This window comes from Pagrus pagrus (assembly GCF_965226575.1).
Source record: "Pagrus pagrus genome assembly, chromosome: 4".
Lineage (NCBI taxonomy): Eukaryota > Metazoa > Chordata > Actinopteri > Spariformes > Sparidae > Pagrus > Pagrus pagrus.
Window position 1 is genome coordinate 26,672,131 of NC_140188.1, and position 13,322 is coordinate 26,685,452.

The window sequence follows — 13,322 nt, forward strand, 5'->3', positions numbered from 1 at the left end:
AGGAAAAATAGTCTGTGAGAAAAAATAAATGTGACTTTAACTTGCAGAACCAGGAGCACCCATAGCTTCTCCCACTATGGGAGACATTCAGAAAGCTGTTTAACCTGCCTCGGTCGAGTTTATGGAAATACTTCACATTTTTTAAACTTCTGACATCCATTCAGTCATCGGCTGGATGGAAAGAAAGAAGAGTCCGATCAATAACAAGAGACAGCAGTCGGAGTCCTGGGAGACAGAAATGAAACGAAGATGGAGGTGAGCGTAAAAGATACAGAGATAAATTGAACAGATCAAAAGGTCATAAGAGGAGGGATGGAAAAGACAAAAGAAAAAACAGCAGTTATTTGTGACAATCTCAAGAGCCACCACCACCAGGAGCCGGAGTAATATTATATTACTTTATTTATCTTTTGTACAATGTAATTACAATACAAATATGTAGGTTTAAATACAAAAATTCTGTAAATAAAGATTAAAAATAAATTCCACTGGTTTGCTTTGTTACCATCACTAAACTATGGTTTTACAATCAAGTTTATGAGGTCATTTAGTTTGCTTTAACGCGGAACACAATTAACCTACATTTATAATTTGGAGGGCGTGCAAACGAGAGTCGAGGGCTAAAATATATTTTCATTGAAATAAAAGCATTGATTTCATGAGTGAATCAGTCTTGTCTTGTAGAGAGAGGAGGGTAGAGAGAGCAATTCGGACTTTGTTTGGTGGGCAAGAAAATATTGATTTGTCCGAAAACAAAGGACAAAACCCTGGAAGGATCAGAGACGGTATAAATCAGGCCAGTGGCACATAAATTTCAGTTCTCTGAGAAGGCAGCCTATCAGATGGGATCGCTGCCACAGGAAGAGGCCCAATAAGCTAATTAAACTGCAGGGAGTTAATGAGCAGGAAACTTAATCAGTGGCAGTCCATATCCATACAATTCAATTGCTGAGGAACATGACAGCAGCATCTCTGGTCAGATTACAGTTTTTTTACAGAACATATAGACAAAACCTGTTCGCTAAAATGGAAAAGCCCTTCTATAATAAACATCTCTACTTTGTAATGTAGCATCTTCTTGAACGGACCTGAACTTTTATGAAACATGCCAGAAACTGCAAGTAAACACGGAAAAGCTTTGTTGTTGACAAGTTTGAACTCTATAAGGAGTTGCACACACTTTGAAAAAATCTTGTTTATGAGACTGCAGTTATATAATAAGCGACTTTTTCTTTTTTTTTTTAAAAGAACATGATCAAATGTTGTTTGTGAGGTTTAAGGAGATGAGGAACATGATGCTTGACACAAAAAGATGTAACCATGGCACAGTGCTCAGGCTACGTGATGAATGTGTCTTTGTTCTCAGTTTTTTCACACACTCTTGTCTCTATACTCATATCTTTTCTCATCCTCCTCTCATCAGACTTCCTCCGTCTCATTTTTTATTTTTAAGATATAACTCCATTCTCTCCTTCAGTCTCTCACATACAGGTTATCCTTCCTTCTTTCCTCTATTCTTCTGCTCTTCCATATTTTCTCTTGCTCTTAATCTGTCAATCAAATGTCCTCATTAATTCTGCATCACACATATATCATTTATTACTCTCTGTTTTTTGATTCGCCACACTCCGGCCTATGTCTGCTCATGTTCCTCTCCTCTTTTCACCTCTGATCATCGATCCCAAATGAGTGCAACTGATACAGTAGTACATAGAGGAGAATACACAATCATACTGTAAGTGATGACAATATACCCTGTGTTTGAACACATTAAAGGATGAATTTATGAATGTTGGAATGTAGTGCATCATTTTGTCAACCGGTTGCACAGTGTTGTAGAGTGTTTTTGTGTTTCCTCTGAGTAGAAGTTCCTTGGATTTGTCTGGAGAAGATGGGGTCCAAAGGACTGTTGTGCTGCATTGTCCGGAGTGTCTGTGTGCTGGATATCCTGAAGCGAGTTCCAGTAACCCTTTAAGGAAGGCTTTAACAACAGAAATGGGCTACAGCGCCAAAGTGAAGCCTCACCAGCAGTTAAGTGTATACTTGAGGGCTAATGGGTGGAAAAACATGCTGCTATATACATTTACTGTCTCACATGTTTCACTACACACCACTCCACTGTCAGCCCTTGCTATTTGGTTCCTGTACCACGACTCAGTTTCCCTCTACCGCTGCTCAATCACATCTGTTACCCCTCTGCTAACTGTTTCCCTCCTCTTTACGATTCAACAAATATAAATATAGGGGATGAAAAACGCTCCTGAAACACTGCTTTAAAAATTTGATTTTTAAGTATATATAACTTGATAAAAATAAAGAAACAAAATACAATAAATAAAATAATTTTGGCCATAAATCTCTACTATTAGTCAGTAAGTCCTTTTGTGTTGGTAGGGTCGGCTCTTACATCATTGGCTAGTCCTTTCAGGTGTCCAGACTTTTGCTGTGCTTGGCTAAGACCACACTCAGTCTGATCATAAGTCAACAAATCACTTCTCCGCTCCTCTACATGTGTTGTGATGTAGCCATATCTGCTCAACTCTCCACCGAGAAAAAAGCATCTCATGGGTTTGGAATGCATCTGAGTGGAGTCCCCTTTTAAAGAAAGACACCACTGAGCTGTGTCCCCCCGCTCCATATGGTCCTCAGGGGGGGCACATACAGTACATCCAGGGGCTTGCAGCAGGTAAAGTAAAGCCAGAGTGGAAAAGTGTAAGCAGGAAAGAGAGTTTGCTAGCGGGTGGAGTGAAAGGATTCAGTCCATCAAGTCTAACGAGCAAGCGACCTGATCGTCCAATGGCAGCCCAGCAACATGCAAACTTCTGTTGGAGTGTAAAGAAAGCAATTAAGATCATTATAAGATTGACTCTCAGAGAGCTTTAGGCAGGTTGCTAGGCCGCCACTGGTCAGATGCTAGGCTAACTTTCAGGACCGGCATCCTATTCTAAGCAGAGATGCTGGAATAAGCGCCAGGCTTTCTCAGGCTTCAATTCAAGGGCTAGAGCTACAGCTTTGGGGGACCAACTCTGACTTAAAGCTCAATCTCAAATGTCTTTTGAAGATTGTTGGAAAACGGGTTGGCTGCTGCAGCTGTTGCCTTATTTCCAGGCTGCTGCTGAGGCGCTGGTTTGGCCTCCAGTGCGGCCCACTTGGCCTCAAAACGATCATCGTCTTGGGAGGCGCTGGCTGCCGGAGCTGTTAGCTGGCTGCCCTCTGGCGGCCAGCTGCTACTGCTGCCACAATTACTGCCACTGTTGGAGGTCCCATTCTGGAGGTCCATCATGATGCTGCTGTGCGGTGGGAGGCCATTAATGGCTGTTGATAATGGTGGAGTGGAGGAGAATGGCGGTGTGGAAAACCCTCCAGTATGCCCGACTGCACCAGGTGCTCCTGGGTGGGGATGGTGCTGCCCAACTGTCCCGAGGGCCCCAACTTTGGGTCCCCCTCCAACCGAACCCATGGCTCCACCTGCACCAGATGAGCCTGCAGCAGTGCAGAAGACATTAGCCACCATTTGCGATGGTGTGATGCCCACCACAGGCACACTGGCGTTGGGATAGGTCATACTGCTGGCCAGGCCTGGCATGTAGGTCTGCATGGGCACGAATGCCGGCTGGACAGGCTGGCTGGCGAACATTCCGACAGGCGCTGGAGTGGTATCGAAAGCCAAGGGGAACGGCTGCATGGAGCTTGGAAGGGAGCCCGGGGGCCCAGGGAGGGAAGGCTGGAGCATGGGGGCCCCAGACATGCTCGGACCGGACATCGTGGGGATGGACATGGAAGGTAGAGACATGGGGGGCCCTGACACTGGAGGGCCTGGTATTAGAGGAACTGATGATATTGACATGGGTGGGAGGGGCATTGGGGCTTGACTTGAGAGTGCAGAGGGACCAGAGATGAGAGGTTTGGACATGGTGCCAAGGGAGAGAGGGACAGTGGACACTGGGGCGGCTGATATGGCTGCCTGACTGGACATCTGCTGACTTGACATGGAGGGTGGTCCGGGGATAGTGGGGATGACGGGGCCTGGAGGTGGGGTCTGTTGAGCCTTGACAGCCTTAGAGACCTCCTCCAGCCATCTCTCAGCCTCAGAGGGTGTGCGCCTGTGTCCACTCTGCATCTGCATCTGCATTTGCATCTGCATCTGCATCTGCATCGCAGCGGAAACCGCAGGAGGAGAGTGGAGTGGAGGCTCCGGCTGCACCCAGGAAGAAGTGGCTGGAGGGATAAAGTTAACGATTCAGAAAAAGTGTAATCATTTCCTCACCGCTGAGCTCTGTTTAGAGTGTGCACTGTTTTTAAAAAATCAATATCACTATTGATCTGATGCTTACCCTGAACTGGTGCAGGTGGTGGCGGCAGGACAGGGGGCACAGTGCAGGTTGGAGGACCATTTGCAGACAAAGTGGGGTTTGAGAAAAGCTCGTCCGATGGCTTGGTGAAGGAGTCGTTGATCTGACAACACAGGGCGTTGATACTACCGTCTCCATCACATGGCAAGCCCATTTCCATCTCTGGTACAAGCAAGAAAGGGACACACAGAGGGGAGGCGAGGTAGGAAAACAGAGAAAAACGATGGCGAGGAGGAATGGAAGAGGAGCAGGATTGAGCAGAGGGACAAACAAACAAAAAGAGAGAGAAAAACAATTAATCATGTGTGTAACAGACCCTGTTAGCGTCAAACGCAAAGAAACTGGAGCAGATGAAGACTTTGATTCTGGCCGCTATGACCTACAAAGCATCAAAGACACAGGATTCTCAAGACAAACATGGCATTGTGCTAATCTGGGCCTTCTTATTAAAAATAAAAAGGTTCATACAGGCCAAGATCAACTGCATGAATTACCCTTCCCCATGTAGTATCATATCCTATTTACATTTTAGCCTGTTATGTCATCGCCTTGTGTGTCTTGTACACAGGGATGACTCAGACAGAGGCAAATTTGGCTTAGCTTATCCATGTTTTAACCGACTGTAACTGATCTGACCAGTGAGGGATTAGGCGGCATAATGTTCCTGTCTGACTTTGGTTTGGACTACAGCTTTAAACCTCTTCTGCACAGACCGCCGATATAAATAGATATCATATCTAATTCCCTCTTCCTTGTCCCCTGGTCCCTCCCTTCACAGACAGAGGAATTTTGTTTCTGCTCTCTTCCACTCCCTCATCCTTCCTGTTTTTGCTTTCCCAATCCATGCTCTGCATGCACAATTGTGCAAAACACTTGACAAAGAGGAGTTTGATGACATTTTTGACATTGTGATAATAAGTCGCACATGCAGACGAATGAATGAATGGAGTGAGATTAAAGTAAAGTAAATTAAAAAATGTTTCTCACAGATGACTCATTGCGGCTCAAACATCCACTCTAATTTGTGCTGTGTCTCTTCTAATAAATGCATTTCAGTCTCATCTGAGTGCATTGTGTGGCAACAGGCTGCGAATCATATCGGATGCAGAGGGTGCTGGAGGCATGTCTAAGGTCTCCCATTAAAGATTCCTCTGTGCTTTGTTCGGCAAAGGCCGACCCTGTGATCCTTCTCTTTCCCTACTCTTTTCAGTGTCCCACAGAGTTCAGAAGCACTCACATGTGTGTCTGCATGTGTGTGTGTGTTTCTCTCAGTGCAGGTTTGAGGGCTGGCAGAGGGCTTGCTGAAGGCTAACCAGGACAGCTGATTGACCGCACAAATCAATACACACATTGTTCAGAGAGTCACAAGGGAGCAGGGAGGCAGTGGAGTTGGCTGCTAGTGTGTGCATCTGTGTGTGAGACAGAAAGAGGAAGAGCACTGCGCATATATAGGATTCACGCTACATCAAATTCAACCCTGCTGGATATATACAAGAACCAAGAGAAATAAATGAAAGGAGCAAATATATATATATAATATAAGAAATGGAGTGGGAGCAGGAGTTGAATGTTGTGTTTTAGTATTCCAGTCAGCGGTGTCCCCCAGTCAACTCTCTCATCTCTCCTAATGACTATAATCAGCCTTGCTACTGAGCGCTATGATCCTGTGGCACCACACAGAGTGGGTGTGTCTCTGTGTGTGCGTTCCTGTGCGTGTATATACCTCAACCTGTGAGGGGTAAGTCAGTTATTCTTAATTGTTTCTAGTAAAGAAGGCTTCCGGAGCCGTACATGCCCAGCCGTCATCGCTGGCGCTGAAAGCGATAAGAAACAGCACTTCACATAACTGCTTTTCATCTCGGCCTACATTCAATGGAAGGGGAGCGTCGGGATTACACAGAAGAATTACACCGTGTCTGTATGAAAACATGAATATAAATGCATCTGAGATTTGCTGAAGGTTTGTTCTTCACTGTGATTGAACAGACATCTTTAGATGGGGGGTCAGATGCTCCAATCATTACGCAAGTGGAACCAAATGCATGGTGTCCCTGCAAAGACTGCGTTTGTGTAAGGGCAGTAGTAATGTTCCTTGACTTTGTTTGAAGACACAAAGAAATTACATTTGCAAAATCATTCTAAGAAATGTACATTTTTTGCAGACATTTTGATGCCAAGAATGAATTAAGTGTGGACCATTCACCGCTAAAAACAAGATAAATGTTAGTGAAGTTAGCTGATGTCACGGCCAAATATGATCCTTCTACGTCCGCAAGTTAATATCATCGGTCACCAACATGATTTAGGTCCCTCTCTGTTTACAGCTAGTTAAAATGCCCCTATTTATTTATCTCTGCCAGGCATTTTCTAGTTCATGTTATATTTTGGATTGAGTATCAGATTTGAGAAATTATTCTGGTGTGATGTGAGATAAGTTTATCAACACGCTTAATGAGGTGAACTGTCTGCGAAACCTGCCTCCTGCTGCTCAACCAGCAGTAGGTAGTTTAGTTTCGCTTTGTTTCATCATGCCATCATTTTCTAAATGCTGCATTTTCCAGTTGAAATAAACCTGAAATTAAATTCAATAGATCAAAGAATTCTTGCCATTTTGGGGGAAATTTTTATCAACACTAATAAAATGAAGCCCATTCCCTCTGACTGTGTAAAAATGATTCAGTTGGGGAGGGGACATGTACTATAGATTTCACTTTATAAAACAGCAACGCCCTCCTAAGCAAGACCTTCACCATGATGACCAAAAAATCTGCAACACCCTCGCCCACATTTGTCAAAATAAACCTTATTAACAGTGTTTCTGCAAAAGGTGTCACAGCAGCAAAAGTTTGGGATCCCGGTTAACAGAAGTTAGGAGGGTCAGAAGGTCAGCAGGTCCCTTCACCAACACCTGTGAGTCTAACTTCAAGAACCTCTCAACTCACCAGGGTTCTTGGTCTGGAAGTCGGTCTTGCGTTGCAGTGTTGACGGCAGGTCGTTGAGGCGGAGCGACAGCTGCCTCTTGAAGGGGGAGTTCTTCTGGCTGAGGGCAGGGAATCCCCGGAACGACCCCTGACGCACCAGCTGCTCGATGGGCGCGTGGCGACGAGGGATGGCGTGAGGCCCGCCTGGTTCCGGTCGCTCCATGGGGGATGCTGCACCCTCGGGCGGGGAGGCGGTGCCAGGTGGGAGGGCTGGGATTGCACAAGGTTGGTCTGGAGGAGGAAATGGGATTATGATCATTTGAGACTGCTGTACAGTGCACTTTAAACATTTACATACAAATTGTATAGGCATTACTTGAAGGACACATCTGAGTATGTGCACGAATTTTGAAATATTTTCCTACCTTTCTTCTTGTCCGGCAGCTTGTCATCTCGCTCGCTGCTGCTGCCCTGCTGGCTGCAGGAAGAGTTGGCGCGGAAGGAGCCCTCACGCACAAATGAGGTGCGACTGGCGTCAAAGGAAGCCGTCACGCCGCACTCTTTCTCCCTGCGCTGCTTCCTCTCCAGACAGGCGGCGAAGGCACAGCCAACTGCATGGCTCAGCCTCTCTCCCTGGCGAAGCAAAACACATAGATACGACACACAGTTTAGAAGTCGTATACTGTCGGCTGTATTGAATGTGTGTTTTTCTACAGAGGCTTTATAATGTTTATATGCAACAAGCATGAGTGTTGTTCATGTAACCTTCACATCACGTTCATACATTCACAGAAAAATACAGCGGTCACGGTGAAGATCGGATTAGGGTTCAATTATCGCCCTCAAATCTCTTTCATTGTCAAACGTCAACATGAGTTCACGCTCCGAGGCACAGAGTGCAACCAATTCCAGGCTGCCTTTTGCAATTAATTTCTACTTTCCACAACCTCTCGCTCTCACGCCCTGCCTGTCTTTCTCTGCTCCCTCTCTCTTTATAGACAGCCATGACTGCTACAAGAGAGACAGTTGAGTTCAAGATGAGCCTATAGAGATGTAGAGAGTGTGGTGGAAATGGAGACAGACAGAGATGGACAGATAACTCCACAGGCTTCTGTCTAATCCCCTCTCCTAATCCTGCAGGTCTGTGCTGCGCTCTCCTCCATCCACATTAATAATCCAACTCAAAGTCTAATCTGATGAAACCACCATGGGGTTGAAACTACAATGTACCATGACAGCACTGCTTCTACTGCAGTTGTCTTTATATTACAACCTCCTCATCCCAAGGTCAGTCAGCTGCAAACAACAGAGGTTAGAAATCACAGTAACTACAACAATAACGCAGGGAATCCATTTCATGAGTATAAACTGCCAACCACAGCTGAACTTGAGACTTTTAACTTGTGATTTTTCTTGTGTATAAAATCTAAACAAGGGTTATCATTTTTACTTGGTCTATATTTTAGACGTATTCTCATTGATAAACTGCCTACAGCCAATAATGAATTTATAAACACATTTTCAAGAGAAGAGAACTGGTAAACTGTGGAGTAAGTATTCAAGCCAGTGGACTGAATTTATCATTTGCCACGATGAAAGTTTAAAAAATGTAAAACTAAGTGAAAGAGCAACGTGGTTCTGGTTCAAGAGTAACAAAACCTCATTCAAAATCCAGTTGACATTTGTAACAACATAAATTACTAAAAATACAGCCTTGAAACAGAGTTTTGCTCCACTGTGTGCCATGTGGTTCACTCACTAAAACATAACAGTCAAATATTATTGTATATCCTGTAGTTCTGTTTTTCCTAGCCTGCCTAAAAAAACACCATTACCCACAATCTCTGAACTGGTCAAAGGGACGCAGTTAGTTCACACATTTTTGGACACGCTACACAGTCGCCTACAAGGCTGACTGCTCTCCAAATTGTCGATTTGCCTTAAACTGAGGATCTTGTTCTAGTGGGAACTCGGCTGTGAAATGTAACTATGTGTCTTTATTCAAGTACTGTAGTTAACTATTTTGATGTACTTTACTTGACTATTTTGACTACACAGGCAAATATTATACTTTTTTCTCCACTACATTTATCTGATAATGTGTTATCTGTTTATTTGCAGATTGCATGCTGCATTTTTAATTAATTTATTTGAGCAGAAATTGGATTAAAAATCTGATTCCAATAATTAGAAAAATGCTGAATATTGGATTCATCAGCCAGGCTGATAATCAACTGACCCATAGTATATAATATACATTTACATACATATATAAAATATATATGGCTATATAATTACTTCTGGGTGATTTTTACAATGCTGGAACTCAGCTCAGCTTAGTTAAATTCATGAAGGTTTCAACTTCTAATAGAAACTGCTGCAGTGAGGCCAATTTGTCATGACCATTGTCCCCTGGAACACATTAGATTTTTTCAAAAAGACAGATGAAAGAAATACTGAATGACAGATCGTATTGAGTTACATAAGATAATGGAACAGAGCTCAGACATGACGTCTGGACTTTGACTATCTATATAGAAAAAATCCCTGAGGGGCGGATAGAAGGTTAACTGCCCCCTCACCGAGTCTTTGAGAGCCATGAAGCAGTGGCACATCCACCGTCTGGTAGTACCATCTCTGCAGATGTAGGAGAAGGCCTTGTCATAGTTACGATCAGGAGCGCAGAAGGAAACCTTCTCTATAGTCTGGTCCACAATGAGGTCCTTAGAGAGAAACAGGGAAAAAGAGACCAAGAGGTCAGAGAAAATCCGCTTTGGCAGCTCACACAATACAGTCGGGTCAATCCAAATGTTCCAGCAGGTAGATTGCATCAAATCACATGTGACAGGGTTCTGTCTCTTTAACAGCAGCTTAACTTATCGATGACAGACGGAAATATAGCTTCAATACTGAGCACACCAGCTTGTAGACTGATCCAATACCTGACACGCTGCTTTCAACCTCAGTTAACCCCATGAAACCCCTCTCACACCAACCTATTCACACATCCACCACAGACAGAAAAGAAAGTGACTACAGCCTAATGACACTGGATCCTCTTTTCATCTCTGAGATGTTTCCAGCATCTTGCCCTTCCTTCTATAAAAGGGTTATTCAGCCTTTCTCTGAGGCTACTACAGAGGAAACTAAGAGGGGCCCTTCTCTTTCTCTGTGTACATTAAGGGGCCCTCGGCTCACCTCTTTGACTCACCAGAAACAGAAACAGAGGCAAGAGGGACAAGAAAGGGAAGAAAGAGAATGAGGGTTCACACACTCATCCACGCACTTCCTTCCTCTCCTCAAGTGTTGCCGAAAACAAAGTGAGGGGAGGATGAGGAGAGAGGAAGAGGGAGGACGAGGAGGGGAAAGGAGGAGAAAAGAAGGAGAAGGAGGTGGACGAATAATAGTCCATTCATTGTGGGCCAATTAGTGAATGAAGGGGGATGCTGGTGCCGAGGTGAAAGGCTGACCAGAGAGCAATGTGTGAGTGTGTGATCATGTGAGGTGTTTTTCTGAGGAAAAGTGCAAGAAGAAAGTGTGTGTGTGTGTGTGTGTGTGTGTGTGTGTGTGTGTGTGTGTGTGTGTGTGTGTGTGTGTGTGCGTTTGACTCATATCACACTGACAGGAAGAATACCACGGAGCAGCAAGTGACTCATCTATGCAGAGAAGTCTCAATGCCTTGAGCCCAAAAAGACTTTACGGCTTCCTTCTATTTAAATTGCATTATGAAGGTCATGTGTGTCTCCTACACACACACACACACACACACACACACACACACACACACACACAATGCATTCACGGACTGTGGGAAAGCGTTTGAATTATGGTTGTGTGGGCGTTCTTAGGCGTGCTTGCTGATTCATGGATGAAGGCTGAACTGATGATAAAAGGTGATGAAGAGGTGCTGAGAGAGGGAAGGAAGGAGGAGAGACTGTAAAACACTGATGAGATTTATTGAATATAACTAAAGTTTAACTTCAAGTGGAAATTTTTATCATAAAAGGAGCTGCTCTACTGCTGTTTCCACAGAGGGGGCCACAGTGTGGGTGACTTTACCTTTACTTCATGAGAAGGCTGATAAGGAGATCTTTTGATGACATATGTACCATCTGATAGTCGGTCTTTGTTACTTTGCTACATTCAGTTATTTAAGAGATGAAAATAAATTAGTCTCACTGAAAAATTCTAATAATATCTGGCCTTCATAGAATTGAATTAAGCTAGAGAGAAACAGGAAAATGTTATTTAGACAAGAAAGTGAAAGCCCAAGCCCCCTATTTGCTACATAATGTGGAAGCTATGTGGAAGATCCAGGTCATTTTGTGGTCGAACTTGTCTCATGTGTCACTGAGCAGCTTTCATAAGAATAACCAGTGCACCACCGCTGATGCTGTATCCAGATTTCCCTAGATTATCCATGATACAAACACACACAACTCAGAACTCAGTTTGCTCTAGTCTTTGCTGATATTGCTTTGTTTTTGTGTTGGTTTAGTGTTATGTTATATTGACTTACTGTCAACAAATCCTACCTGCATGAAAAGACCAAGCAGAAGTTAATCAAACAGGAAGAATTACGGCATTTGTTGGGGACTTTTTTTAATACAGATTTGTAGCACTGGTGAGTATTTCATGCACCGGGATGGTGTTTGCGTGACTGACTCAACATAAACTACAATGCCCGTGTTCATCATAATAAAAGGAAGAAGCTCAACAGTGCGGCCCACTGATGTGTTTTTACTGGCTTTTACAATAGAGCTCTATGGCACTGGGGAATAAGATTCATCAGGTTTCGTCCGTACAGATAATGCTTGTCAGTGGGATCAGTTCAATGTTGGCTTTCGGATTTGTTGACAAAAAACAAAAATACAGAATATTGCCAGCCTTATCCTTTAATATATCGAGATGAGATCCGCCACCGAAGGAGAAATAGGAGGGAGATTAAAGTGGAGGGAAAGGGGAGAAGTGGGACGAAGGGATTGGGAGAGGTGAGGTCATGTGTGTGTGGCCTCTAAACACAAGAAAAAAGGAAAAAGGGAGAGAAAGAGAGGCTGCACCATTGGCCTCGCTCTCTCTCCTCTATTCTCTGCTGCTCTTTATTCGGCTCTGATTTCAATAGAATCACAGCGAGCTGCACTCACTCTGTCGGAGGCCTCCCTCGCCACCAGACACTCCTCAAGTGTGTGTGTGCGTGCATTTACTCGATCTTTCCTCCCCCGCTAAGCACCTTCAGCAAGAAAGCATGAGTCACATTTGTCAGCTTGGAAACACACGCCCGGGAGCATCAAGACGGTAGATGCTTCTGTGTTCAGCCTTGAGGTGGCGTCATCAAACTGGGACAGAATGACCCTTTTGTTGGTGGTTTGACGATAGAAAATGCGTCCTAGCTGAATGCGAAAATATAAAAGGAGCTTGCAGAGATGGATGTGTGGTAGAGAGATGACAAGAGCATCAGAGGGCTTGAGGAGGTATTTCTGTCTTCATTTGACCTGCAAACTCTATCTTCGTAGGCGGAGGCAGAGAATGAAGACAGATAAAACACCTGGGTTGTGTGAATTGTACATAACTGTAGGGCACAAACCCCCCCCCCTTGTTCCTGTTGCCCGGTGAGTGATGAGGTAGGTAGAAAGGGAAAACAGAGAGGAGGATGAAACAAGGAGAAATGGGTAACGCATACACACACACAAATATGTTTGCTTACCTTAGTTTTGTCATCCACCACCCTGAGGCCATCAGCTGAAACCCACAATACTGCTTTGACTGTCTTTTTCCCGCTCTGGAAATAACAGGAAAAGTAAAATAAATGATTGAGCATGAGCATATTTCAACAGGCATAAACAACAAGCTACTAGCATGTAAAGCCACATTTACTACTACTCATAGTTATGTAAAGTGATGATGACATACAGCAGATGAGGTGGTGGTGGGTAAAGAGCGTAGAGGCGGGCAGAGGTAGAAACTGTGCCAGCTGGCACCAAGAATCATTTCTCCAGAGGAGGGCACCAGGCAGAGCTAATAACACAGTCAGCATGGGCCAGGCTAAAAA

General features: G+C 44.2%; 1 protein-coding gene across 4 annotated transcripts in view; it reads right to left on the reverse strand.

Moving 5' to 3' along the window:
- Window positions 1–384: 384 nt before the first annotated feature.
- Window positions 385–13,322, reverse strand: part of numbl (NUMB like endocytic adaptor protein) — a 63,041-nt gene continuing 50,103 nt past the window's right edge. For all 4 annotated transcript variants that reach the window (XM_084351021.1, XM_084351020.1, XM_084351022.1 and 1 more), the window contains 6 exons: window positions 12,978–13,052; window positions 9,856–9,996; window positions 7,699–7,906; window positions 7,295–7,564; window positions 4,335–4,514; window positions 385–4,218 (listed from right to left, as the gene is read on the reverse strand). In XM_084351021.1, coding sequence (XP_084207147.1) covers window positions 3,032–4,218; window positions 4,335–4,514; window positions 7,295–7,564; window positions 7,699–7,906; window positions 9,856–9,996; window positions 12,978–13,052 — 2,061 coding nt within the window. In that variant the 3' untranslated portion in view covers window positions 385–3,031. The remainder of the gene's footprint in view (window positions 4,219–4,334; window positions 4,515–7,294; window positions 7,565–7,698; window positions 7,907–9,855; window positions 9,997–12,977; window positions 13,053–13,322) is intronic.